The 27,185-nt window shown below is 47.3% G+C and overlaps 3 protein-coding genes across 4 annotated transcripts in view; 2 read left to right on the top strand and 1 right to left on the bottom strand.

Moving 5' to 3' along the window:
* The first annotated feature begins 4,757 nt into the window (after positions 1-4,757).
* On the top strand, positions 4,758-15,642 carry PPP1R14D (protein phosphatase 1 regulatory inhibitor subunit 14D). Its single transcript, XM_036769652.1, has 4 exons — positions 4,758-5,104; positions 14,716-14,796; positions 15,120-15,152; positions 15,577-15,642. Exons 1-4 carry the CDS (start codon positions 4,841-4,843, stop codon positions 15,640-15,642), a joined length of 444 nt encoding a protein of 147 aa, XP_036625547.1. The 5' UTR covers positions 4,758-4,840.
* Positions 15,643-16,595: 953 nt separating this feature from the next.
* Positions 16,596-23,447, bottom strand: ZFYVE19 (zinc finger FYVE-type containing 19). Of its 2 annotated transcripts, none has more exons than XM_036735124.1 (11): positions 22,596-23,447; positions 21,628-21,749; positions 21,321-21,374; positions 20,681-20,811; positions 20,182-20,327; positions 19,649-19,763; positions 19,296-19,505; positions 18,174-18,247; positions 17,689-17,778; positions 17,273-17,397; positions 16,596-17,131 (listed from the first exon to the last, which is right to left on the bottom strand). In XM_036735124.1, exons 1-11 carry the CDS (start codon positions 22,647-22,649, stop codon positions 17,053-17,055), a joined length of 1,200 nt encoding a protein of 399 aa, XP_036591019.1. In that variant the 5' UTR covers positions 22,650-23,447; the 3' UTR covers positions 16,596-17,052. The 2 variants fall into 2 exon arrangements, with proteins under 2 accessions (XP_036591019.1, XP_036591018.1); XM_036735123.1 differs by having other exon boundaries at positions 21,628-21,696; positions 21,788-22,981.
* The window catches only part of DNAJC17 (DnaJ heat shock protein family (Hsp40) member C17), a 28,479-nt gene continuing 24,319 nt past the window's right edge, over positions 23,026-27,185 (top strand). The window contains exon 1 of the mRNA XM_036735125.1: positions 23,026-23,136. Coding sequence (XP_036591020.1) covers positions 23,059-23,136 — 78 coding nt within the window. The 5' untranslated portion in view covers positions 23,026-23,058. The remainder of the gene's footprint in view (positions 23,137-27,185) is intronic.

Raw genomic sequence — 27,185 nt, 5'->3', positions numbered from 1 at the left:
GGTCTAATGAAGGAGAGAATAAATAAATATATGCAAATATGCTGTCTATAAGATAAATAGGAAATAATTAACAGAAGGAAGTCACTAGAATTAAGAGGGGTTGGGAAAGGCTTCCTATAGAAGAGGGGAATTTGGTTGGGACTTAAACAAAGCCAGGACTTCATAACAAACTGCAAAAACCTACACGATATAATGCTGAGCCAGTGGAGCAGAACCAGGAGAACATTATACACAACCACAGATATATGGATTCTGTGATGACTAACCCTGATAGACTTTGCTCTTCTCAGCAATACGAGGTGCAAAGACAACTCCAAAGAACTCACAATGGAGAATGCTATCTACAACCAGAGAAAGAACTATGGAGTGTGGAGTGTGAATGCAGATTGAGGCACACTTTATGCTCGCCTTTTTTTTGCCTTTGTTTTTTTTTCCTCATTTTTTTTTTGTTTTGGGTTTTTTTTTTTTTGGTTCTGTTTCTCCTTTCTCATGATTCATTCCATTGGTCATAATTCTTTACAGCTTGACTATTGTGTAAATAAGTTCAATGCAAAGTTATATGTAGAAGATATAGTGGATTCCATGCCATCTTGGGGAGGGATGGGGAGAGGGAGGGGAAAGAAAATCTGGAACTCAAAATTATGTAGAACCGAGTGTTGTAAACTAAAAATAAAAAAAAAAATTTAAAAAAGCCAGGGAGGCCAGTAGGTAGAGATGAAGAGGGAGAGCATGGAATGGCATGGGGGACAGCCAAAGAAAATGCCCAGAGCCAAGAGATAGAGTATTTTGTTCTGTTTGCAGAATAGCAAGGAAGCCAGCATTACTGGATCAAACAGTACATGACAGTTAGTAAGGCATAAGAAGACTTGTGTTTGTCCTTTGTTCTCAAAGAGAACCATGATATCAGGGAGATGATGACATGACTCGCAGTTGACTTTGATTTGAGGGAGGGAGGGAGGGCTGTGCAAGGTCACCAGCCTCACTTCTCCTCCAGAGCCATCTGGGTCTAGTAGCCTGATATTCACCAGGATGACTGGAGTTGGCCCAGGATGCAATGGGAGACCCATAAGAAGACTAGAAAAGTAGGAGAGGGATAGGCTATGAAGGCTTTGAACAAGTAGAGGATTTTGTATTTGATCCTGGAGATGAGAAGGAGCCACCGGAGTTCATTGGGTAGAGGAAGTGAGGTGGTTGGAAAATTGCTTTAGTGGTTAAATTGAGGATAGATTGGAGTGGGGAGAGAACTGCAGGTGGGTCCACCAGCAGGCTGTTGAAATAGTCCAGATGCGAAGTGAGGAGTGTCTGTACCAGAGCTGTGTCAGTGCTGACAGGAAAGAAGGAAGTGTATTCAAGAGACGTGGCAAAGGCACAATCTACAGGCCTTGACAACAGATTGGATATGGTAGGTGAGAGATAGGAAGGAGAGGAGGATGACTCTTATGTTCCGAGTCTGAGGGACTGAGAGGATGGTGATGTCCTCTACTTTAATAGGGGAATTTAGGGGGAAAATAATTAGTTCTACTTTGAACATGTTGAGTTTAAGATGTCTATTGGACATCCACTTGAAGGTGTTTGATAGCTGGAAATATGAGATCAGAGGTTACCAGAGAGGTTAGGGGACGATAGGTAAATCTGGGAACCATCTGCGTAGAGATGGTAATGAAATCCATTGGAGCTAATGAGATCACCAAGTGAAGTAGTGTAATGGGAGAAGAGAAGAGGGCCCACGACAAAACCCTAAGGGACACTTAGAGTCAGAGGGCATGATCTGGATGAGGAGACAGCAAAGGAGTCTGGGGAGGAGTGGTCAGATAGGTAGGAAGAGAAGCATGAAAGGGTTGTGTCCTGAAAACCTAGAGACCAGAAAATATCAAGGAGGAGAGGGAGATCAGCAGCATCAAAGACTGCAGAGAAGTCAAGGAGAATGAGGATTGAGAGAAGGCCATTGGGTGGAGAGGAAATCGTCGGACATTTGAGAAGAGATAAAATTTTGAAGAGCCGTTGTGAAAAATGGTATAGTGAGTTGATAAAGTAGGTATAGAAGAATCCCCTAGCAGTAGTGAGAGCCCAGTTGAGGTCGTTTAACATAAATTTGGGGGCAGCTAGGTGGCCTAGTGGATAGGATACTGGACCTATAGTCAGAAAGACTCATCTTCCTGACTTCAGGTCTGACCTCAGAGACTTATTAGCTGTATGACCCTGGGCAAGTCACTTAACCCTGTTTGCCTCAGTTTCCTCATTTGTAAAATGAGCTGGAGAAGGAAATGACAAACCGCTCCAGTATCTTTGCCAAGAAAATCCCAAATGGGGTCATGAAAAGTCACACATGACTGAAAATGACTGAACAACAACCAAAAAAACAAAATATAAATTTGTAGTAGACACGGTCAAAATGGTTTCATGATTTTCTCCACTTCTATTCAGTTCCAGTCTAGGAGCAAAGGTAGGGAGGTGGAAATGATGCAAGGCTCAGGCTTCACTGGACATAATTGATGATACGATAAGAGAGGATGGTATAGAGTTGAATTGGTTCACCGTGGAGTCAAAATGGGGAGAAGAGGAGAGAGTGGCTAGTGTAGGATAGAGAACTGAGAAGTCAAAGGATTGGGAGTCATGGTGTGGACAAAGAGTAGGGCTTAGTAGGGGAAGGCAGAGAGGTGAAAAGCCAACAGATTATGACCAGATAAGGGGATTTGGGGATTTCTTGTATGTAGAGATAGTACATTTGTTGGTGATGGCAAGACCAAGATTAAAACTATCTTTATATGTGGTTGGCGTGGGATGGAGGAGTAGGTAGTCCATAGTGAATAGGTTGAGAAACCAAGTGGTTAGGGTGTGTGATGGAGAGTAGATATGTATATTGAAGGATTTTATATATATATATATATATATATATTTTTTTTTATAAATTTCTTTATTTATTTTTAGTTTACCACACACGGTTCTACATAGTCTTGAGTTCCAGTTTTTCTTCCCTCCCTCCCCCCTCCCTCCCCAAGACGGCATGAAGTCTCATATAACTGTCATGTATAACTTCGCATTGAATTAATTTATGCACTAGTCAAGTCTTGGAGAAGAACCTGGACCAATGGAATGAATCATGAGAAAGAAGAAACAGAACAAAAAAAAAAAAAACAAAAACAAAAACAAAAGAGAAGCAGAAAAGGCGAGCATGCAGTGTGCCTCAGTCTGTATTCAAACTTCACAGTTCTTTGTCTCGATGAAGATAGCATTCTCCATCGTGAGTCCCCTGGAGTTGTCCTTGTCCCTTAGGTTGCTGAGAAAAGCGCAATATGTCAGGGTTGGTCCTCACGGAATCCATATATCTGTGGCTGTGCACAACGTTCTCCTGGCTCTGCTCCGCTCACTCAGCATTATGTCGTGTAGGTTTTTCCAGGTTGTTATGAAGTCTGCATCATCCCCATTTCTTATGGCACAATAGTATTCCATCACCTTCATATACCACAGCTTGTTCAGCCATTACCCAATTGATGGGCATCCCTTTGATTTCCAATTCTTGGCTACCACAAAGAGAGCTGCTATAAATATTCTTGTACATATGGGTCCTTTTCCTGCTTGCGTGATTTCTTTGGGATACAACCCTAGAAGTGGTATTACTGGGTCAAAGGGTATGAACATTTCTATAGCCCTTTGGGCATAGTTCCAAACCACCCTCCAAAATGGCTGGATCAGCTCACAACTCCACCAGCAATGTAACAATGTTCCAATTTCCCCAAGGATTATTTATATATTGAAGAATATTAGGATGAGAGCAGGAGATAGGAGAGAAAAGTTGTGAGCCAGATGATGAAATCGTTGAGGAAGGAAGGGGAATACCTTGGAGGTCTATAGATGCCACCTACCAGGATTCTGATAGGGTGGTAGATATGAAGAGCATGAACCTCAAAGGAGATGTTACTGAGGAATGGAGATGGGGGAGAACCTGGAAGTATCCCAATTCCCCTACCTCAACCAGTGAGTCAAAGTGAATGGAGATGGGGGAGAACCTGGAAGTATCCCAATTCCCCTACCTCAACCAGTGAGTCAAAGTGAAGAAATGACTTTTGCCAAGGCATAGCAGCACCTCCTCTATTATAGTCCTATAGAGAGGTGTTCTTTGTTGTTTTTTTGAAGGGGAGAAAGCAAAGCAATTGGGGTTAAGTGACTTGCCCAAGGTCAGTCTGAGGCTGGATTTGAACTCAGGTCCTCCTGACTCCAGGGCTGGTGCAGTTTCCAATGTGCCACCTAGCTGCCCCCTTTATAGAGAGTTATTTAGGGTTAAGTCATTTAGCCAGGGTCACACACTCCTTATGTGTCAGAAAGAAGACTTGAACCCAGATCTTCCTTACTTTGAGGCCTCTATCCACTGTGTCACGTTGACCCTCATAATCATAACATATGCTTAATAATGATGAATGTTTGTTGAAGTGAATTGATTTTGCTCTTGGCTCAGGTCGTGGACTCGGCCTCAGGCTCATCACCCAGCCTGGCTCAGCTTCAGCCCACTTCAGTGGAGTCTAGAGCCCCCAGCTCAGAACCTAAGTTGCTTCTATTTGTCCGGGCTCTAGATGTTGCTGGCATGGGACCTTGCTTCTCCAGGGGCCCTGAGGCTGCTTGCTCTTTGCACTCTCTACTATTATTTTCACTTTTATCCTGGCACAATAAACTAATCTCTGAAGCAGCACCTATTGGAGAGCAGGAGCCATGTCCCTTGGCCCCTCCCAGCACCTAAGAGCAGCCTCTCTGTTGCTCCCTTCCTTCCTCTTGTTCTTTGCTACTGTACTGTCTCTGTCAGTCCCTGAGCAGTCATTCCCAGCTCCTTGCCTAGACCTGGACATCCATGCTTCCCTCTCGCCCTTCCTCATGCAGCTCAGTGCCCCAAGGGGACCCAGAGAACCACGATAAGCAGGTCCAGTGGGCTTCTGTTACTGACAGAAAGACATCCCAGAAGGAACACTCAAGGCCCCGGTTGGGTTCTTCCAAAGGCTCAAGTCCAAAGGCCCGAAGATCAAGCCGGTTGACAGTGAAGTATGACCGGGGACAGCTACAGACGTGGCTAGAGACAGAGCAGTGGGTGGATTCCCAGCTTCAGGAGCTGTACCAGGTCTGGACAGAGGGGATTTGGGGATGCCTGGGAGAAGTGGGCAATAAGGGGGTGGCCAGAGGGACAGAGAGAATATAGATAAAGGAGCTGGAGATCAGAACGACCAGGTGACTGGCTGCAGGAACAAGCTGTTCAAGCCCTTGGGAAAAATGGGACTTATTCTTTACACCTTCTATCAAAGGTCCACTGGGGCTGCTCCTCAGGGAATGAAATGTTCTCAGCAGTTAGGTATAATGGAAAGAGAACTGAGAAGGAGTAAAAGTAAGAAGAGCAAGAGTCAAGAAATGTGGATTCTAGTTCCAGCTATGACAATAACAGCAATAATAGACAGCATTTAGATAGTGCTTTAAAGTTTGCAAAGTGCTTTATTACAGGGTGTCCCAAAAGTCTTAGTGTGGTTTTGATAGCTTAATTTTAATACCATAAAACTGCACTAAGACTTTTGGGACACCATGTCTTTGCTCTCATTTGATCCTCATAACTATGTGAGGCAGGTATCATTACTATCTTCACTTTATGGTTGGAGAAATGGAGGCTGAGAAAAGTCAAGCAACTTACCCAAGGTCACACAGCTGGGTTAAAACTGAAGTCTTCCTGACTTCAGATCAAGAGCTCTATCCTCTCCACCATTTAGGTCTCCCTCTGAGTTGCTGTGGGATCTTGGGCAAAATTTCTCTGGGTCTTAGTTTCATCATCTGTAAAGTGGGGATCTTACTTGCCTTAGTAATTTGATTCAATTCAACTAATGATTATTAAATGTTTACCCCGTGGTAAGGAGTACAGGAGGGAAATCTAGGTGGTGTAAAAACAAAACCAAATCTCTTTAAAATAGAAAGCTAAAAACTTTTGACTATCTACAGACCTTTATTCTAGTCCTGACTCTGCTACTATCTTGATGTATGACCTTGGGTTGATGATTTTACCCCTCTTGGTTTCATTTTCTTCATCTATAAGATTAGGGGGGGTGTTGAACCAGATCGATCAATTTATCAATGAATCAATTAATAAGTTTTTAATAAGGGACTACTATATGCTAGACCGTGCGCCAGGCACTGGCGATCTGAGAATTCAGAAGCAAAATCAAAATTTTTCCCGCCCTCAGGGACCTTACAGTCTGTGGGGAAGATAACATATAGATGGATAAATCCAGGAACTCAGAGGTTCCTTCCCAGGTTTGATATTCTAGAGACTGGCGGTGGAGGGTCGCTAACCCCACGGAGTTAGGGTGGTCATGATGAATAAACATAAAAGTGATTTGAAGAGCGTGAAGTGGTATAGATCTTAATTTAATTTCACACACATGGTCCCAAGAGAGGCTGCTGCTGGTCAGAACTGGTACTAGTCTGCTGGTCTAGACTTTGTTTCATAACTAGTTTGGCTCTCGCCCTGGTTCTGCAGAAGCAGCCGGTGGCACAGTGGATGTAACGCCGAGCCTGGTCTCAGAAAGGCGCTAGTTCAGCCTTAGATGTTTACTAGCTGTGTGACCTTGGGTGAGTCTGCTGCATGCATCACTTTCCTCATATGTAAAATGGGAAGATGTCAAATGATTTAGCGCAGCGCCTGGCACATACTAGGTGCTTCACAAACATGTATTCCTTCTTCCTGGTCCTTTGTTTCCCAGAAAGGGCAAAGATATGTTTTAGTCTTCATTACTAGAAGCTGTCACTTTTTTTACTCAGCCAGGTCTGTGTTCAAATAGATGCCCTTGGGGGCAGCTAGGTGGCACAGGGAATAGAGCACCGGCCCTGGAGTCAGGAGGACCTGAGCTCAAATGTGGCCTCAGATACTTGACACACTTACTAGCTGTGTGACCTTGGGCAAGTCACTTAACCCTAATTGCCCTGCCTTCTCCCCTCCAAAAAAAAAATCAAATAGATGTCCTTGGACTCTGTGTTTTCTGACCTGTGCTTTTGCTCTTCTCTTTTAACTTGTGACTCTAACCCTTTCCCTCCAAGACGAATAATGATTTTGACCTTGCTTTTTCAAGAGATTTTTATTGATAGTTTTTTAAAAACATATCACCTCCATTTCCCTCTGTGTCTCCACACCCAGAGCCATACTTCATAACAAAATTTTTATAGCATTTTATTTTTTTCCAATTATATGTAAAGAAAGTTTTCAGCACTCACTTTTATGAGATTTTGAGTTCCAAGCTTTTTTCTCCCTCCCTTTCCTCCTCCCTCCCCAAGATGGCAAGCAATCTGATGTAGGTTATACATGTACAATTGTATTAAACATATTTCCACATTACTCATGTTGTGAAAAGAGAAACAGAACAAAAGGGAAAACCCAAGAGAGAGAAAAAACAAAATAAAAAAAGATGAAAAGAGTATGCTTCGATCTGCATTCACACTCCATAGTTCTTTCTCTGGAAAGTATTTTCCGTCATGAGTCTTTTGGAACTGTCTTGGATCATTGAATTGCTGAGAAGAGCTGAGTCTAACAAAGTTGATCATCGCACAATGTCGCCATTACTGTGTACAATGTTCTCCTGGTTCTGCTCGCTTCACTCAGCATCAGTTTGTGTAAGTCTTTCCAGCATAACAAATTTTTTAAAAGGAGAAGAGGAAAAAAAATTCACATAAAAAAATCTGACATAATACGAAGGGGTCTACACCCACAGATCCCACCTCTTTAAAGGAATTAGGGCAGGTGTCTTCTCATATTTCCTCCTTGAGACTGTTTGGTTTTTTTCAATATCACAATGTTCAGGTTCAATTGTTTTGAGCGTAACTGTGTGATTTATAACTAGACTGTAAGCTCCAATCTCCCAGAGAGAGTATTTGGGATTCGATTCAACTCAGCAAGCATTTACTGAACCCATGCTTTGTGCCCATGTCTAGTATTGTCCTAGGCACTGGGGAGTAGAGGACTAGAAGAGTCCCTGCCCTCAGGGAGCTTTCACTATACTAAGAGAGAAAAAAACAACCTGTGTACACCCTAAGTAAATGCAAAATTCCTACGAATACAAGATAAACCTAGGAAGAGGAGAGCACTAGTTAAGAGAATTTTCAGGAAATGCCTCCTTTAGGGGGTGATCCCTGAGCTATGCTTTCCAGGAAGCTCGAGATTCTACATGTGGCAATTACGTCAGCCCCCCGGATTCAATTATTTTCTATGAGGATGATTCTCAAATCTACTTATCCGACTCTGACCTTTCCACTGACCTCTAGTCTGGCTTCTCCAATAGCCTACTGGACATCTTGAACTCCATGCTGCTCAGACTCAAAATATCCAAAAATTAGGTCATTATTGTTATCCCAAAACCATCCTCACTTCCCAGCTTCCTTATTTATTGACGAAGTTGTCATCATTTGTTGTTGTTCAGTTGTGTCCAACTCTTCGAGACTCCATTTGGGGTTTTCTATGGCAAAGATACAGGAGTGGTTTGCCTTTTCCTTCTCCAGCTCATTTTACAGATGATGAAACCGAGGCAAACAGGGTTAAGCAATTTGCCCAGGGTCACACAGCTAGTAAGTGTCTGATGCTTCATTTGAACTCAGGTCTTCCCAACTCCAGGCCTGGCTCTCTGTTTGCTGAGCCACCTGACTGCATCCACTCTTCCAGCAACCTCAACTCCAAACCTGTGTGTCTTCAGCCACCCTTCATTCCCTCACTCTCTCCTTATGTCCAATTTGTTACCAAGTACTGTTGAGTTTACCTTCAGGACTTCTCTTTAATACTCCCCCTTCTCACCTCTGACACTGCTGTCACTGGTGCAGGCCCTTATCCCTCACCTGTGGGCTGCTGCAATGGCCAGCTTGTTGTTCTGCCTTCTACAAACAAGTCTCTCCTCATTCCATTCTACCCTCTGTTTAGCCACCAAAGTAATCTTCCTAAAATGCAGGTTTGGCTATGTCATGCCCCCTACTCAATCTCTAGTGGCTCCTTATTGCCTCCAGGATCAAATAGAAAATCCTTTGCTTGGCGTTCAAAGCCCTTCATCATCTCTCTTCCTTCCACCTTTCCAGTCTTATATGTTAGGTTCCAGCCTCCAAGTATTCTTGAATCTAGTGATAGCATCTTCCTTGCTATTCCTTACACAGGACTCTCCATCTCCTGGCTCTGGGAATTTTCTTTTTATCACTTAATTTTTATTTTATTTTCTTTCTCAATTACATGTAAACAAAAAAATTAATCTTCATTTTTTAAGATTTTGAGTTCCACATGCTCTGAGCATTTTCATTGGCTGTCTGTCCCTCATCCCTAGAACTCTCTCTCTCTTCATCTCGGGCCTCCTGGCTCCCCTGATTTCCTTCAAATTTTAGCTAAAATCCCACCTTCTACAGGAAGCTTTTCCTGCTCCCCCTAGAGCCTTCCCTCTGTGGATTATACCTCCAATTCATCCTGAGTGTGGCTCATCTGTACATAGTTGTTTGCACATTGTCCCCCATTAGTCTGAGCCCTTGAGAACTAGGGACTACTTTTTGCCTTTCTTTATCTCTTTAGGCACTTAGCCCAGTGCCTAGCATATGGCAGATGCTTAATAAAGATGGAAGTTAAGAGGGAGAGCATGCCAGGCGTGGGCAACAGCATATGCAAAGACACAAGAAAGGAGATGACAGTGTCATGTATGGGGAGCAGCAAATAGGTCAATCTGGCTGAAATGTAGAGTGGATGTCGGGGAGTGATTTATAACTGGTCCAGAAAGCACAGTTGGAGGCGGATTGTGAAGGCCTTTAAATGCCAGACCTAAGAGTTGGTATTTTACCCTAGAGACTGCTGGGCGCCATTAGAGCTTCCTCTGCTGGGGAATGACACAATTAAACACAAATATATGTTAAGAATGTCACTTTGGCAGCTGTGTGGAGGATGGATTGGAGAGGGCAAGACACTTGGAGGCAGGGAGATAATTGAGGACGTTTTTGTAATGGAGATGACCAGGGCTCAAATGATGGGAGTGGTCTTGTGAGTTTGTGAGTGGAGAGGAGCAGACAGATGCAGCAGCTGTGAAAGCAGAATTGACAGGACTTGTCCACTGATTAGTTCTGGGATGGTGAGAGAGAGCCAAGAGTCAAGGAAGACTCTGAGTCAAATACCTGAGTGATGGCATCATACCTGGGTGACTGGGTGATGGCCCCCTCAACAAAAGACAGAAATTAGGAAATGGAGTGGGTTTGGGTGGGGGAAGATAATGAGCTCTAGTTGGGACATGTTGAGTGACTTCAAACGAGGTTTGTGTAGTTGTTTCTTGTTATTTGGGATAGAGAAGAACAAAGGAAACCTAATCAAATGGCATCATTCAAAAGACGGTCTACTTTTCAACTCAACAAATACTCAAAGACCTACTACATTCCAGGCACTTTGTTAGTGCCTTTCCAGGATGGAGATAGAGAGAGGAAAAACACCAATCTCTTGCTCAGCTAGTCCACATCCCTCTTTTTACAAATGAGGAAACTGAGGCCCAAGAAGTGAAGTAATCTGTCTAAGTAACAGTGATTGGAGATGGACTTGGCAGAGTGGAAGATGGCAGTGGCAGTGATGGACTTGGATCTGCAGCTTCTGGCTTCAAAATCAAGAACATTTCCACCATGCCAGCCTAATGGGCAACAAATACACACCCGAGCCGATACCAAGTAGAAAGATAAAGACAAAGGAAAGACCCAAAGTGCTCCAAGAAAATCCATCAGTTGAGGTGGAGTGATAGATTGTTGTCTTTCTTGTTGTTGTCGGTCCTTCCTTTTTGAAGAGGACCGTGACATCAGGGAGGTGATGCTATGACCTGCAAGTGAATTGTGTTTAAGGGAGGGAGGGCTGTGCAAAGTCACCAGCCTCACTCTCTCCTCCGGAGCCATCTGGGTCCAGTGGTCAGATAGAGATCAGGGTGACTGGAGATGGCCCGGTAGCATGGTAGATCAGGGAAGGCTCAAAGGAAGAGGTGGCACCTGAGCTGGGCTTTGGAGGAAGAGGATTGTCAGAGAGGTAGACAGAGTGTTGTTCAGGAATGAGGGAATGCTTGGATGCGCGGAGATGCCAGAGGGCAGGATGAAATTCAGCAGCATCTGTCAATCTAGTCTGGCTGGTTGGTAGAATGAGTGAAGGGGAGTCTGTCTGGAGTCAAACTGTGCCAATAAGGGGTTTGTTCTTTCTTGATGTCAACTAATCATAATTGCTTAAGCAAAATCATGATAATAATAATATCAGCTCACATTTGTAGAGTGGTTTATGTCTATTATCTCATTTTATCCTCACAACAACCCTGGGAGGTAGGTGCTATGATGACACCCATTTCACAGGTGAGGAAGCTGAAACAGAAGTTGAGTTGCTCAGGGCCACACAGCTGGTAAGTGTCTGAGGTGTAGCACCTTCATTGGTATTAGAAGGTGTTGTATTGTAAGAGGAGGGTGGGAATTTGTTACTTAGAGTCTCTTCTCTCTCTCTCTTTCTCTCTCTCTTCCTTTTTCTTTGTCTCTTTCTCTCCTCTCTCCTTTTCCTCTTCTCTCTCTCTCTCTCTCTCTCTCTGTCTCTCTCTCTCTCTCCCCCTCCCTTTTTCTCTTTCTTCCCCTCCCTTCTCTTTCTGTCTCTCTCTGTTCTCTTCTTCTCTAAAGATCTATTTTTCTTCATGTCAAATTCTCATATTCTTGGATAAAATCCTCATATCTTAGGCATATGAGTTAGTCTTCCTAGGATCAAAATAAAATGGTTACTAAAAGGACTGTATTTTACCAAGCAGGAGGGGAAAAAAAAAACAATTCTATCCAGACAAGGAGAAAAACACCCAGGTATGCTGGAACACCACTCCTAAGCACTGTCCGGAAGCTGACACCAGGTTACCATGGCAACTGTCCAAAGTGCCAAGGGTTGGCATGGCTCCCAATCGTCAGCAGGAAAGATGACTGTAGCTGGGGAAATCATGGCCAGCTCACCACTGTGGACAGAGGTCAGGGCCATCACAGTAGCCTGGTCCATCCCTCCTCTACTCCCAGAAGTGTTCTAATTGCCCCTTCCCCACCTGCCAGATTAGCTCCTTGGAATGATGAGTTCATTGATTAAAGGAGCTAAAAGGGACTTGGGCGCCATCTTGTCCAACCCCTTTATTTTATGGATGAGAAGATAGGGGCCCATAATAGATCAAGGTCTTGTCCAAGTCACACAGATAGTAAGCTGGAGAAGTAGGATTTGAACTTGTCGATTGATCCATTACTCCCAGGTCATATTCTCACTACCTGGAAGTCATTTCCCACTTTTCCTACCTTATTGATTTTATGGGACCCAGGACTGGTCTCTCTCACCCTGATCAGGTGTCCTATCTTTGAGGGTATTGGGGCTTCTACTTCTTTCTATGTCTGGACTCTACCCAGCTCCCTAAGGACTTCCTAACACAACCTAGTGGATTTGAGCCCAGAGTTTGTACCAGAGTCACACAAGAGGAAAGATTCAGCATCACCCCTAGGGTTTCTATTGATCTGAAACAGAACATAAACTTGTCCTCTAGCTGTGAACATGGATAAGAACACAGGACCCTAGATTTAAAGCTGGAACGGATCTTAAAGGACACCAGGGCGTCCAACAACTTCATTTTTCAGGTGAGGAAACTAAGACCCAGAGAAACCATAACCTGTGTGACCCGCAGATACATGGGTAGTAAACGTCAGGGATGGAATTTGAACTTAGTTCTGATTTCCTTCTGGAAACCAAAGATACAAGTCTAAGAGTGTAACCAGGGAGAGGTGATATATGAGCTGAGCTGAGGTTCTAAATTCAGGGGAAGGGTCACAGTAGTGTGGGAACTGTGGGAAGTGAGTGGATCATACTGATTCCATCTTGTGACTCAGTTCTGGACCTAGCTCAATTCCCTTTCTATTCAATTAGGGGTCTAGTCCAGTTTCTGTCTTGTGAGAAAACTCTGTTCAATTATGGGAAATGCGAGAAAACTCTGCTGTACTGTCTGAACCCTGTGTGGCTGGGAAGCTGGACCACCTTCACCTGTTGCTTAGAGGCCCATAACTAAGGATCTAGGTTACACTGACCTGAAACCCAGTCAGTTCTGAAGTGGGATGCAAAGAGTTTTCTTACCAATTTCTCATAATAAGGCAGCTCAAACCATTGTTGGCTCAGTTATTTTAGATTTCCTTCACCACAACAACTAGAGTCCCCTACCCTACCCTTCTCCTCAGCTCCATCTAATAATTAGTCAGGCACCTACTATGTGCCAGGCACTGAAGGCATAAAGGCAAAGAATGAAACCATCCCTCCTTTCATTCTATTGGGAGGGAGGGAGATAACATGCACCTATATAAACACATGCAATGGGGTAGCAAGGTGGTGCAGTGGGTAGCACCAGCCCTGGAGATCCTGAGTTTAATTTCAGCCTCAGGCACTTACTAGCTGTGTGACCCTGGACAAGTCACTTAACCCTGATTGCCTCCAAAAAAAAAAAAGAAATAAGTATATGCAGAAAGATGGCTAATATGGAAATACATCTTGTGTGACTTCCCATGTATGAGTACCACGTTGTTTGTCTGCTCAATGGGCCGAGGAAGTGTGAGAGTTTGGAACTGAAAATAAAAGTTTTTTAAAATGTGTAGAATAAACGTATAAAATAAATGCAAAGAGTTTGTCACGAGGGGGCTGGGGTTTGGGCAGGGGGATTAGAGATGACTTTGTGTAGGTTACGTTTGAGCCACATCCTACAGGACGTGAGGGATTCTATGAAGGGGAGGTAAGGAAGGGAGCGCATTCCAGGTGGTCAGTGCAAATACATGGAGAGAGGAGATGGTGTCATACTTACGGAGCATAGAAAAGGCCAGTTTGGTTGGATCAGGGACTTCAGGGTGAACATCACGTGTAATAAAGGAGGAACCTGGAACTCCATCCACTGTACCACCTAGCTGCCCACAATAGAACATAGATAATGCTAATATGTGGTTTTCTAAGTCAATATACAGTCATCCAGGTCCTTAATACAGGTTAGTGGCTCCATTTCTATAGGCGTTTGACACCACTGGCTTAGATTTTAGAAAAGCAATGGAGAAAAGGTTAATAATGCAGATTAAATTTAAAAGTAGGGTAGCCCGGTGATACAGTGGATAGAATGCCAGGTCTGGAGTCAGGAAGATTCATCTTCTCAAGTATAAATCTGGCCTCAGACACTTATTAGCTGAGTGACCCTGGACAAGTTACTTCACCTCTTTGCCTCAGTTTCCTCATCTGTAATGACCTGGAGAAGGAAATGGTAAACTACTCCAGTATCTCTGCCAGGAAAACCCTAAATGGGGTCATGAAGAGTCACACATTACTGAAAAATGACTCATATAATTTTTTTTTTTCCCGCTCAGAGAGTTGGTTATTAAACATTTACCAGCATATCTCTGTATCGCTCTAAAATTGTTGTTTGAGATCATCAGTGGAAGGCTCGGGGAATGAAGTTATCACCAGACCAGAGGCCTGGTCATTATAGGCTAATAATAATGAGGATGATGATAACTGGCATTTCTCTATCAATTTAAGGTTTGCAAAATTACATCCATGATCTCATTTGAGTCCGAATTTCTCAGAAGGGTTAAGTGACTTGCCCAGGGTCTCCCTGCTACTAAATATGGGAGCTGACTGACTGTTAAGACCTTTGGTCTTCCCATCATGCCAAACTTGCCTGTCTGATTCCATTACAGGAGCAATTGTCCTCTGTGCCCGAGTTTGAACTGGAAGACTTCATTGAACTCTCCACAGAAGAGCAGAAAACCAAACTGCAGGTGGGATTAGGAGGCCCAATCCCACATTATTTCACAGTACATGGAAACAGGGAGCTTGGGGCTGAAGGGGTCTATGGTAGAGAGTAAAGAGCAGACAAACTCTGGTGGCTCTTTCTGGAGCAAGGTTTGGGCAAAGGGACATCATGAGGATAGCGGGTAGAGTTGGCTAATTGAAGGCCCCAGGGAAGAGCCTTTAAGCTCTTGCTGAGGAAGGACTGAGTGAGTGAGCAGCGAGTGAGTTGCGGAGAGGGTCCGGAGACTGTAGGTCTGTGGGAAAGCTTTGCGGCCTTGAGGTGACTCATCATTGGCCCTCTTTTTCCTAGGCAATACTCCAAGAATGTGTCAGTCCTACAGAGGTGAGTGTGACCGGTTTGTTCAGGGGATGAGAGGAGGCCAGAGCAGGCGTCTGGTCTGTCAGCCAACAGAATTTATTAGGCACTTACTGTGTGTTAGACTGGGGATATAAAGGCAAAAACAGTCCCTGCCCTCATGAAGTTTACATTCTAATGGGGGAAACAAGTTGTAAGTCACTAGGTACACATAAGATATATCTATATATCTTAGATATAGACTTAGATAGAAGGTCATCTCAGAAGGGACTACAGGGGAGGAGTTTCACTCCAAGATTCCTATAGGAAGGGAGGTGGGAAGGACCTCTCCCAGGTGTGGATAGTGCTCAGCATCTCCCTCGGACAGAGCCGTGGTGTGTGGAAGGCAGAAGCAGGGGGTGGATTCAACTAGAAGTGACGTGTGTAACTCCAGCATCTTTTTCCTTTTCAGCCCTTTATCTCTGAGCTGCTTGGCCGCTTGAAAAGCCTCCGAAGGCTCAGCCGGCCTCAGAAATAAAACTTTGCAAGCTGCCTTACCTATCCCTAGACCTCAGCTGACTATGGAGCCCGTAGGCCTCGCCCTTCCTGCCTCCCAGAGCCATCCCCTCAACCTTGTAGCCTTGTGTGTGGAGATGAGTGGCCAGCCCCCTCGGGACCAGCAAGTTGGACGAGAGATGTGTGGACGCTACCCTAGGGGATGTGGGACATGTACAGCTTCAGCCTGATGGTATCAGCAGACCAGCCGGGCCTCCTCAGTGACTACATGAGTGACCCTCGGTCACCACCTCTGGGGTTCCTTGGCAAGCCCCCAACTCATGTTTGAATCTAGAAGCGTAAAGCCTATGGAATAAAGATATTGGTGTGGATTTTTATTGGCCCAAAGGGAACTGGGGTGAAGGACCATTGGCTGTTTGTAGCAAAAGTCATGGGTAGAGGGTGGGGAAAGGAGTGCAGATGGATGGCACAGGGCTAAGTCCATCATTACCACAGCATTACAATGGTTCCATCACTTGATCCTCACAACCACCGCGGGAAGTAGGTGCTATGATCACCCCCATTTTACAGATGAGGAAACTGAGACAAACAGGGTTAAGTGACTTGCCCAGGGTCACACAGCGAGTACGCATCTGAGGTTGCATTTGAATCTAGGTCTTCCTGACTCTAGGCCTGGCGCTGTATCCACTGTGCCACCTAGCTGCCTCTGGAAGGAAACCGAGAGCACACGGATCTTGGATATGGAAAGTAATGTGGGGACTGGCTATGGGAGGGGAGTTAAGGTCCATGATGGGCCCCAAGACCCATGCATCCCTCCTCCTCTCAAGCCCAGCACCAGAGGCATTGAGGAAATGCAGGTAGTTGTGTGAAGGCTGGCCTACAAGGGCCAGAAGGAGCCCCTGGCCTGTTCCTGCCCCTTCCACCTGGTGCCTCAGACTCATGTCTCCTGTGGCCTTACGGAAGAGAGGACACAAGTTTTAGGGAGTAAATACATTTTATTGGAGGCTAATAAGGTGCTGTGTGTTTTCCAGTGGACCAGGAGGGAGAAGAACTTTTTGGGCCAGGTTTTAATATTGTTAACATTAGTACAATAAGAATCAAAATGCTCAGGTGACCTCTATTTTCCTTCCCCTACACAGCCCCTCCCCTCTGGCAGTGGCTCTGACTTGGGGTGCATCCTTCCCAAGACTCCCAGTCCCTTCAGCTTGCTGAGTCACTGTCTTAGGAAAGAGGATCCTGTCTCCTCCTTGGTAAGCAAAAGGCCGAAGAGGAGGGCTTCCTCATGCATCAGCCCCACCCTCCGAGGAGCACCCACAAGGAGAATCCTCTGAGATGCAGGCAGAACTAGGAACCATTACACCTAGGCCCCTTCCCCAGCATCTCAAGGAGCTAACGACGGGGTTGCCTTTCCAGCAGCCAAGTCCCAATGGGGTTAGTGCTCTCGTCCCACACAGGGGGGGCGGTAGACAGATGTCCTGTGCTCTTTCCGTTCAAAGGCATCATGGCCCTCCCTGCAGGCAAAAAGAGCAATGGTCAGTAGCGGTGATCCAGTGAAGGCGTGTGTACCCGCTCCCTGGGCACCCGTCTCCCCTCCTGCCCTCTGCACTCCCAAATGCCTCTGGCAGCTCCAGCAGAGGGGCCCCTTTCCCTACCGGAAGCATCGCGGGCAGTACAGGTCCCCATCACAGCCATGGCAGCGTACAGTGGCATCTTCATTGCAGATGCAGCACCAGGGCAGCTCCTCTCCCACCTCTGATTCAGCCTTGGGGGCCACAGCCTGGAGAGAAGCAGAGGGCCAACAGGAAGAGGGTTACCCCCGCAGGGTGCTGTTGTCATGGGGACAATGTGCAATAACAAAGATGGATAGGATCACAGGCTTTGAGCCGGGAAGGACCTTAGAGGCCTTCTAGCCCAACCCCCTCATTTTATAGATAAGGAAACTGAGTCCCAAAGACATTAAATGGCTTGCTCAAGGTCATACAGCTGGTGAGTAGAAGAGTCAGGATTCAGATTCAGAACCCCACGCCTCCTGTACCATACTTGAGGGCCAGTGGCCAAGGGGTCTCACCTTAGCTTTAGGCTGGGCCCGGGGCGGAGGCACCTGCTTTGCAGGGATGTTGAAGCCGCTCACCTCATCTATGGCAGCCTCCTCTGTAAGCTGCAAACAGAAAGAGAGAGGAGGGTTCAAAGAGCAGCCTCCCCTTCTCTACACTTTTAAGGGCCCTTCTCTTGCAGTAGGTCTCCCTGCAACCTTCTCCACTCAGTCCCCACTCGAGCCACCCCCACCCCCTCCCCATTTCATCTTCCTCCCCAATCTGGCTGCTGCTTCCCCACTGTCATCAGGGAACACAAAGCATAATGGGGCTTGACAAGGGCAGGTCTGCAACTAGAGGGACAGGGCCTGGACACCAACCACCCCCCAGTCCTGGGGGAGTGTGCACATGTGCATTCTGGGGGGAAGGGCTCGGCAGGCAATGGGGGAATGACCCAGTGAGGGAGAAACAGGAGATAGGTAAGGCAGGGAACTTGAGGTATGGGTCAGAAAGGCCTCACCTGCTGCAGGACTCTCTGGATGGCCTCCTCTTCATCCTCATCGCTGTCAGGGAAGTGATAGTTCTGCAAGGTCACTAGAGGCAAGGGAAGGGAGGAGGAAATTAACATTGAGATGTCTCTTGGGTGGACATCAACCTCCCTTCCCAGCCTGGTTAGGTTTAGGTCAATGAGTCAGTCAACAAGCATTTATTTATTGCTATGTGCCAGGTACTGTGCTAAACACTGGGACGCAAAGAGAGGTCACCGCCTTCAAGCTCACAGTCTAATGGGGGAGACAACATGCAAACAACTACGTAGAGACAAGATAGAGAGCGTAAAGGAGAGGTAATCCTCAGAAAGCCTGGGGGAGGTGGGTGAAGACTGGGGAAGGTCTCTTATAGAAGGTGGCACTGAGGCCAGGGGTCAGATGTGAGGAAGGGGAGCACAGTAAGCATGGTGGGACATGACTGAAATGCAGAGCACTGGGAGACTGAGAGTCACGTGTGAGGAATAGCCAAGAGGCTGGTGTGGTTAGATCTTAGAGCGCATGGAAGATGCCTAGAAAGGTCGGAAGGGGCCTAGTGAGAATCTTCTATTTGATTCTGGAGGTCAGGAAGCCACTGGAATTTGAATGGGGGTGGCTGAGGAGGAGGGGGCACAGACAGACTGACTTAATAATGTCACTTGGGCAGCCTGGGATGTTGGTGGAGGGAGAGGTCACGAGGACAGTGGGCCTGTCCTACAATGACAGTTTCTCTAATGGCCTGGAGTACATCCTACATAAGACCAGCCTTAGGGACTGACCGCTGAGAGAGACTGCATTCCTCCTGAGCATTCACTCGGATGAGCTCTCTCAACATTAGGCTCTAGAAAAGTGCAGGATGTAGAAAGATCGGAGCTGGGCCCTTTTGCTTGCCCACCCCATCTGAGCCTTGTATCTACCTGTAGGGGGCAGGTGTGGTTCACTGCCTCCTGCTCTGGTGGGCGCTGAAGCTTTGCTGACTCCAAAGTGGGACTTACTCATTCTTGAAAGTGGGTGCAGGGGCACTGATTCCCACTGGGCCCCTGCACCACACATGGTGGGACAGGAGCAGCCCCTTGCACTGCAGGCCAAACCCGGTGCTCCCCACTCCTGTTCCCTACCTCCTTCGGGGTCCAGGCCCCGAAGTACAGCTAGCCGCTTGGCGAGGGCCAGGATCCTCTCCTGCCGGGTGTTCTCCTCCCTTAGCTCAGCTGCTGCCTCCGCCAGGAGCCGGCCCTTCTCTCCTTCCAGCTGCTGGTGAGCCAATTCAGAAGGGCCAATATTCCAACCCCTTGGGCTGTCCCGGTTAAGGTCATTTTGTAGAGAGACACCTGAAAGAAACCATAGATGGGGTTAAAGTTGGAAGGGGGAGCTGAGGACTGGGGACTAGGATGGTCCCATCTTCCCTTGTCAGGAGGTGATGGCAAATCATCCCTGAGGGAATAGATGGGCATAGTGGATAGGGAGAGATTACCTGGAGGGGGGGTTTCTTGATCACAGCTTTCATCAATTGCTACTTCAGCTGCTAATTGAGTCAAAAGATCCTCTGCTTGTTGGGCCTGTGTCCTGGTGTCAGGAGGTTGGTGGACCTGGATCAGTGGAGAGAACCCCACACAGGAAGAGCTACCTAAAAGGCATGGAGCCCAGAGAGGGGGGGATGGGGTACCAAGAGCATTGGAAAACAGCCCCTGTCCAGAAACAGATACACCATCCAGGGTGATACAGAGCAACAGAGACACTTGTACTCAGACAACCAACTTTGGGGCTTCAACCAGGAACCCCAAAACTATGAATCTTTGGATGCCCTTCCCCAACCCAATATTAAGGTACATGGCCTGGCAGTAGATAAAAACAGGGGTGTGGTGGTAGGAATCAACATAGGAATTCTCCCAGCTTACAAAATGTGGGTTCCAAACAAACATCTGTTGTTCTCTTGTCCCCCTATCCTTCAACCCATGTTCAGCTGGGTAGGCCAAAGGCCCCCATGTAGCAGGCTACTGCTCTTACCGGCCGGGGAGCCTGGGATGGGGGGACCCTGCCCTGCAGCACGGCTAGTCGATCCTCCATCACCTCAGTGGAAGGGATGGGTCCTCGAGGCTCGTCCCGAAGAGCAGCCAGCCTGGCCTCGATCTCTGCCTGGGAAGGCACCGCTTCTGTAGCACACACAGAGAAGCTATCAGTTGGGTCCTAGAATTACTTCAGGATTTTTAGTACCCAGTTCTCTATGCATAGGCCCTTAGATGTTGAGGTTCCCCCTTTCCATTGAGATGATTCGGAGTTCACACCATCACAGATTTAGAGCAAGAGGGAACTTTAGAGGTGAATTAGTCCAACCCTCTTATTTTACAGGTGTGGAAATCGAGGCCCCAAGCGGTTAAGTGCCTTGCCCAAAGTCAAATCGAGAGTAAGTGGAAGAAAGAAGTGGGTTTTGAACTTGATGACTCCACATCCAGTGCTCTTCCCACTGCACCAGCTTTCAGCTGGACCCATCCCCAATTCCACTCACTAGGCTTGGTTTCCTGGCGGAGTTTTTCAAGTCGCTTGGCAATGACTTGGTCTTCTTGAGACAGTCCCTGTGGCCGAACCATGCCCTGGGGAGCGATGAACTTCTGTTTGGCCTCCAATGCAGCAACACGCCTATTGAGGGGAGTGAATGGAGGGTGCTGAAAATTGCTTTTTCAGCCACTGGAACCAGTGGTTGGTACAGGCAAAGGGATGGAAGGGTGGAGCCTACTTTCTAGGTTTCTCAAAGTAAGGGAAAGAGGTAGGTAAGAAAAGGACTTCTCCCACCACCAATAGGAAACCCCAAAGTCTAGATCGGAAAGGGGTGCCCCAGGTAGAAAAGCTGTCACCTCAAGGGACAATCTAGCTGCAAGCCTTGGTTTGTGTGCTCCCCAGTTCTAACCCAGCAAGAGACTGTAGCAGAGCGGCCAGGATTGAGTGCGTGTAAATTGGTGAAAGTTCTATACTATGACAGGTATCATAGGGTAGAATACTGTACCAGGCAGCTTGGGAAGGAGGGACTTTTTCCTAACGTTCTATACTCCTTTGGGTCTCCACAGAGAGTCCCTGTGACTCTACAGCTCAGCATGAGGTGGATTCCCTGTCTCCATGCTCATCCGCATCCTTACCCCTCCAGCACTTACTTCTTGTAGTTCTCAGGTGGTGACCACTTGGAGACACTGGCTTCCGAAGGCCCTCTGCAGGGAGAAAGCTCAGAGTCATAGGTAGTCCTATGGGCACTGCCACCATACTAGACAGTGCTCCTCCGGCATACATTGAGCCTCACTGCAGTAGAGCCTTATATTATGGACTTAGGGTAAGTGTGGGGAGCTACAGAAGCATCATATTTAATGAACTTTCCCCTGGCCTCTTTCACATTCCCTAATTTATGGTCAAGCCCCTCAGCCAGAGGCTGCTCTTGTGTCTCCCTTGATCACTTGTACTGCTCACCTGGTCAGCCCCTCATGGCACGGCTTGCAGACCTTCTGCTGGGTGTTCCCAAAGCGGGGTACAGCTGCACTGAAGGAGAGGCAGTTGGAACAGAAGGCTCGACCACAGTTCTTACAACCACACTACACAAAAAACAAGAGGCAAGAAAACCCACACTTACACTTCATCTGGTCCTCCTGGGTACTTTTCCCGCAGGGATCTCTCAGTAGGCAGAACATACGAAATTCTGAGGAGGGAAACAGTGGGAAACCACTTCCATAGGTGGGGGACATGGGAAGAGGAAGGGTGGCCTCTAAACCCCGGCAGAATTAGTGATGGAGCCAGGAGCGCACACTCAGCAGACCAGAGAAAACAAAATTCTTTACAAAGTTCCTTCCTGGTCCATAATTCTTGCTCCATTTTCAGTCAGCTGCCACCAGACATGTGGCAGACTCTTGGCTTCTAGAGAGCAGTTGATGGTAGGGCCGGGTGAAGCTCTGCCCCGTTTCAATCTGTCCCTGGCACAGATGAAGACCAGCTTGGCCGAGGGTGGTACAAGGAGATGTCTCCATCCTTCCATTCTAGTCTGGTGTGGTTCCTCACACACTGAAGTATTTCCTTCTTACTGCCCAGGAAGCGAGCCAGGTACCATGCCCAGCACCACACAACCCGGGGGTACCCAAGGAATCCTTGCTGATCAAAGGAATCCTCAGCAGCTGGGTCCGCTTGGTCCTGGTGGCATGGAAAGCCATGGGGACGCGATGACCCAAAAGGTCAGGCCAGAAAGCAGAGGAGAGATAAGAGCAGCCAGTATGGGGGGCGCCAAGGGGGAGGGGAGTTTCAGTGATACGGAGAGGGGACGCGGGGAGGAAAGGTGTGCAATGATAGAGGGGAGAGGAGGGGGTGACGGGCGGAGGGGGGGGCAGGAGGCGGGGTGATTTTTACAGAAGGGGGCGCCGCCCCCAAGCTCCAGGAAGAACTAGACTTGCCTCCTTTCGAAATAGAGTGAACTTGACCGCGCAACCATAGCACCTGCCTTCCATCTCCGGGGCAGGACCGACAGCTTCCTCGGGCCGCCAGGATACTGCCCCTCCGCAGCCAGACCTTCCTAGGCTCACGAGACAGATCTGAGGAGCGACCCCGTCCTTACAACTATCGGCTCCAAGTGCCCCCACCCCTTAATACTTAATAGCCCAGGAAGCCTGTGGATAGACCGGGCTTGGTCCAGCTGGGTCTAGAGCGATGCCTGCTGGGAAGTGTAGTTCTTTTCCTTGAGGGGAAGGCATTCGAGAGGCTCCAAGAAAACTTCAATTCCCAGCGGGCAAAGCGCCTCCAACCCGGACAGGGAACGCAGGGTCGGCTGGACGTGAGGACTCCCTAGCGAGGGCCCGCGCTTAGGCTCCTGGGATTTGTAGTTCTCGCAGGGAGACGCCAGTTTCAGGGGTCGGGACCATGGCGGTGACCAAGGAGTTGTTGCAAATGGACCTGTACGCGCTCCTGGGAGTCGGGGAGAAGGCGGCCGACAAGGAGGTGAGCGTCTGCGGGCTGTAGTAGCGGCGGCGGCAGCAGCAGAAGCTGGAGCTGCCCCGGGTGGACGAGCAGCGCCCTGGCTGCTCCCGGGACCAAGGCCTGCGAGCATTTCCCAACCTACAGTCTCCAGGCCTGGGCCAATGGTCTGGGCGCCTCTGGGCAGTACTGGGCCCCCTCTGTGGTCGGGGAGCCTCTTGTGCTTCGGGGGGCCGCCGCCCATAGGGACTGTGGGAACTTCTCCATTTGCCCTGCTCCCTCTCCTTCTTCCACTCCCCCAACTCTCCCGTTCTTCCGCCTCCCCCTCCTCTCCCCTCCTCCTCTTCCGCCTCCCCCTCCTCTCCTATCTCCCCCTCCCTCTCCCATCTCCTCCCTGTCTCTTCCTCTTCCATCTCCCTTCTCTGCTCCCTTCTCCTTCTTCCATTCCCCCTCCTCCCCCTTCTCCCTCTTCTTCCTCTTCTCCCTTCCACCTCTTCCTCCTCCCTTCCCCATGCTCTCTTCCTTCTCCATCTCTTTCCTCTTCCCCCCACTTTACTCTCCGTCCTCCTCCCTCTCTTCCCCATCCTCACTTCTCTTCCTTTTCTTCCTTCCCCCCCTTTCTCACCCCACCCCAGCAAGCTTCTCCCTCCATCTTCCTCTCTTCCCCCTCCCCCAGCTCTGTCCCCCATCCTTTCTGCCCCCTCCCTTCTTTCCTCCTTTCCTCCATTTCCTTCCTTGCTTACTTGAAGAGTTATTGTTAGAAGGGTATGGTATTTGTTTGATTCTGCCTGGACATCTTCCTACTTAGAAAACGACACAAAGCCGTTAGACCCAAAGCCCTTTCTTAAGCCATTAGTATGTGCCAGGCTGGGGCTATGAAGAAAGAGCTGCCGTTCTAATGGGCCAGGCAACATGTAGATGATTGAGAGTATATGAAAGTGCCGTCTGAGGGGAGGGACTGTTGGACTGGGAAGGGGCTCCTACAAAAAGCAGGATTTGAGCTTGGAGGCAGCGAGAGGCAGAAATGAGGAGGCTGAATGTTCCAGGCTTGGGGGACAACCAGTGCAAAGATGGGAGATGGCCTATAGTGCATGAGGAGCAGCCTGTAGGTCAGTGTGGCTACATCCTACCCCTGGGGAAGAGTGGGAGGGGGCCAGGTTAGAAAGAGTTTTAAATGTCAAAACTTTATTATTTCATCTTGGAGGTAATACGGAGCCGGTGGAGTTTATTGAGTATGTGATCTGACCTATGTTGTTAATATCCTGTTAAAAAAAAAAGTTTCAGTAGCATCTTACTCTGGCATTCAAGGTTTCCCACAGTATGGCCCCAGCCCACCTTTCCAAGCAGCCTGTTGCAGTTTACACTGGGCCCGCCAGCCCCTCCAGTGTCTGCAGCCTCCATCTGTTGGAATCTGGCACATCCCAGATGTCTTCTTCATGAAGCCTTTTTCAGTTTCTCCTAATGAGGTGTGTGATCTCTGAACTGTCAGAGCACTTTGCATCTCTCTTACAGTTATTGTATTTTATACACTGTCTAGATGTATAGATTTTCTTAAACCTCAATATTAGATTATTAGATTGTGAGCACTTTGAAGGCAAGGACTCTATTTTACTAATCCCTGTATCCGATACAGAACTTATCTCTAGGAGATAGTCAGATATTTGTGGAATTTCATGGGAAGAAAATGCCTGGGGTTCGTCAAAGAGAAAACAGCTCCATACTGAAACCATTGCTTTATGGCCTGTATCATAAGGTTCTCCTTTGCCATTTGGTTTGAGCAAAGAAGAGTAGAAAGGAGGAAGGAAGAAAGGTGGAAAAGAAGTAAGATCCGAAGAGCATTTATTAAGCATTGTGCTAAGTGGAATGCTTTTCCTTCTCATCTCTTCCTCCATCTTTTGCCTTAGCGTAATCCCTGGCGCATAATAGGTGCTTCATAAATGCTTATTGATTGAGTGAATATAGTTACAAAAGAGAGATAATCCCTGACCTCAAGGACCCCATTTTTAAATGTGGGGAAACAACAGATGTAGAGGAACTGTGGCCAGGGAAGGGAGTTTTGGTCTGGGGAGTCACAGGGTAGGTGACGCGGCCTCTCCAGAAGCAATGGTAGTATTGATTTGGTTACTGTGGCCCAAGGAGGTAGGTAGGTGACAAGATGGAATGTAGGTGTATGCAGCTTTATGGGATGTGATTTGTGGTCTGGGCTCCGGTTGGCTAGATGTTGTGGGCCATATGAGTTTGCATTTACCCATCCATCAAGCTAGATCAGCCTCAGGGCAGGTGTTGGAAAGCTGAATTGATCGACTCTTTCAGGGACTGGCGAGCTTGATTTTTGGGGGTCTGGTCCACAAGTCCTAGTAGAAAGATTTGGGAGAGCAGAGGGGGAAAGATGGCCTGGGTGGGCAGCTGGGGTGGGAAGCAGATTCTGTTTGCTAATGAAGGTGAGAAGGCTGTTAGGAAGTATGGAGCAGAACAAGGCAAAGCCGGGTACTCTGTATTTCTGTCCTTTGTTCTGAGTCATAGAGGTAACAATGGAGTTTATAATAATGGTGAGAGATGCCCCATCAGAGCCTTAACTTGTTTTTTATTTGTATCCCTAGGGCTTAGCACAATGCCCAGCACAGAGTAGGTACTTAATAAATATTTTTTTGTATTTTCTCTATTGTATTTCTCTATTATCTGTGTGCACGTGACTCCTAGATCTATTTATGCAGTCCTAATATCTCTCTCAAACTTGACACATCTGAAACAGAACTCATTCTTTCTCCTTAAACCAGCTTTTCCTCCTAATCTTCTTGCTTCTGTTGAGGGACACCTCTTTGACTCCTCGCTCATAAAAAAGTCTTATAAACATAATTATAAATAATTCTACCTCCACAGCTTCTCTGGCATCTGTTCCATTCTCTCTGCTCTCTTGGCTGCCCCCAAGTTTAGGTCCTCATCACCCCTCATCTTCTCTGTTTACTCACCTCCAAAGTGATCCTGATGTGGATCCCTAAGGGTTAAAAATAATATTAAGGGTTGCTTTTCTAGTACTTTGTGAAGCCCCTAGTTTATTCTCTAACCCAAAGGCGTCCTAAAGTCTCTTTCCCTTATCTTGAAATACCACAAAAATTTCCCCTTATCCTGGACCATAAAATTCCTTGTCTCCCCCCATCCTGGGTCATAAAATTTCCCATGTCTCCCTTATCTTATGTCTCCTATCCTGTCATCTTATCTTCTTCATCCTGTCCCTAATCTTTTAACCCCCATAAAAACCTCTAAAACTATATCATCATCATCTTGAAACCTCTATATAAGCGTAACTCCCCCAAATTTCAGAATCTCACTTAATTTTTTGCTAGGAGATCCATACTGCTTCTTTTTTTTGGAGGGGGGCAGGGCAGGGCAATTGGGGTTAAATACCTTGCCCAAGGTCACACAGCTAGTAAGTATGTCAAGTGTCTGAGGCCGAATTTGAACTCAGGTCCTCCTGACTCCAGGGCCCGTGTTCTACTCACTGGGCCATGTAGCTTCCCCCATCCATACTGCTTTTGTGTCAGTAAAGCTCCCAATGGCTACAGAGAAGGATTCTTTCACACCTGAACCCCATCTACCAACTCTAAACCTCATCAGTCTCCCTGCTTCAGGCTTGCCCCTTTTCCAAGCCTTCTTCCATATAGCTTCCAAAGTGGTAGTCCAGCCTAAAGCCAGGTCCGAACCTGCCACTGACCTGTTCAGAAACGCCCAGCGGCTCCCTATTTATGCCTCTAAGACAAAGTACAAACTCCTACTAGGCATTTAAAGCCCTCTGCCACCTGGCTCCATCCCTCCTCCGGAGGCTTATTCCACATTACTTCCCTTCATACCTTCGGTGTTTTGATCCAACTGGTTTACTTGCAACTGTTGTTCTCCAAGACGTTCTGTCTCCCAATGCCATGCCTTTCCTGTCCTCCATGTCTGGAATAGACCCCTTCCTCACCCTTGCCTCTTCACACCCCCAAGTTCATCCAAATCACAACTCAAGGGCCATCTCCTGTAGGAGGCCAACCCCCATTATTTTGTCCTTCCCTTTAATTTCCTCATATATTATA

Source organism: Trichosurus vulpecula, chromosome 8, assembly GCF_011100635.1.
Source record: "Trichosurus vulpecula isolate mTriVul1 chromosome 8, mTriVul1.pri, whole genome shotgun sequence".
Lineage (NCBI taxonomy): Eukaryota > Metazoa > Chordata > Mammalia > Diprotodontia > Phalangeridae > Trichosurus > Trichosurus vulpecula.
The sequence above is the reverse complement of the archived record's forward strand: the minus strand, read 5'-3'. Positions and strand labels throughout refer to the sequence as shown.

Coding starts and splice junctions, on each gene's coding strand:
- PPP1R14D (XM_036769652.1), top strand. CDS start 4,841: ATGCTTCCCTCTCGCCCTTCCTCATGCAGCTCAGTGCCCCAAGGGGAC. Junction 5,105..14,715: donor AGCTTCAGGAGCTGTACCAG/GTCTGGACAGAG, acceptor ATTCCATTACAG/GAGCAATTGTCCTCTGTGCC. Junction 14,797..15,119: donor AGCAGAAAACCAAACTGCAG/GTGGGATTAGGA, acceptor TCTTTTTCCTAG/GCAATACTCCAAGAATGTGT.
- ZFYVE19 (XM_036735123.1), bottom strand. CDS start 22,026: ATGGAGCAAGAATTATGGACCAGGAAGGAACTTTGTAAAGAATTTTGT. Junction 19,764..20,181: donor CATCCCAGGCTCCCCGGCCG/GTAAGAGCAGTA, acceptor CCACTGATCCAG/GTCCACCAACCTCCTGACAC. Junction 17,132..17,272: donor TACTGCCCGCGATGCTTCCG/GTAGGGAAAGGG, acceptor TTTTGCCTGCAG/GGAGGGCCATGATGCCTTTG.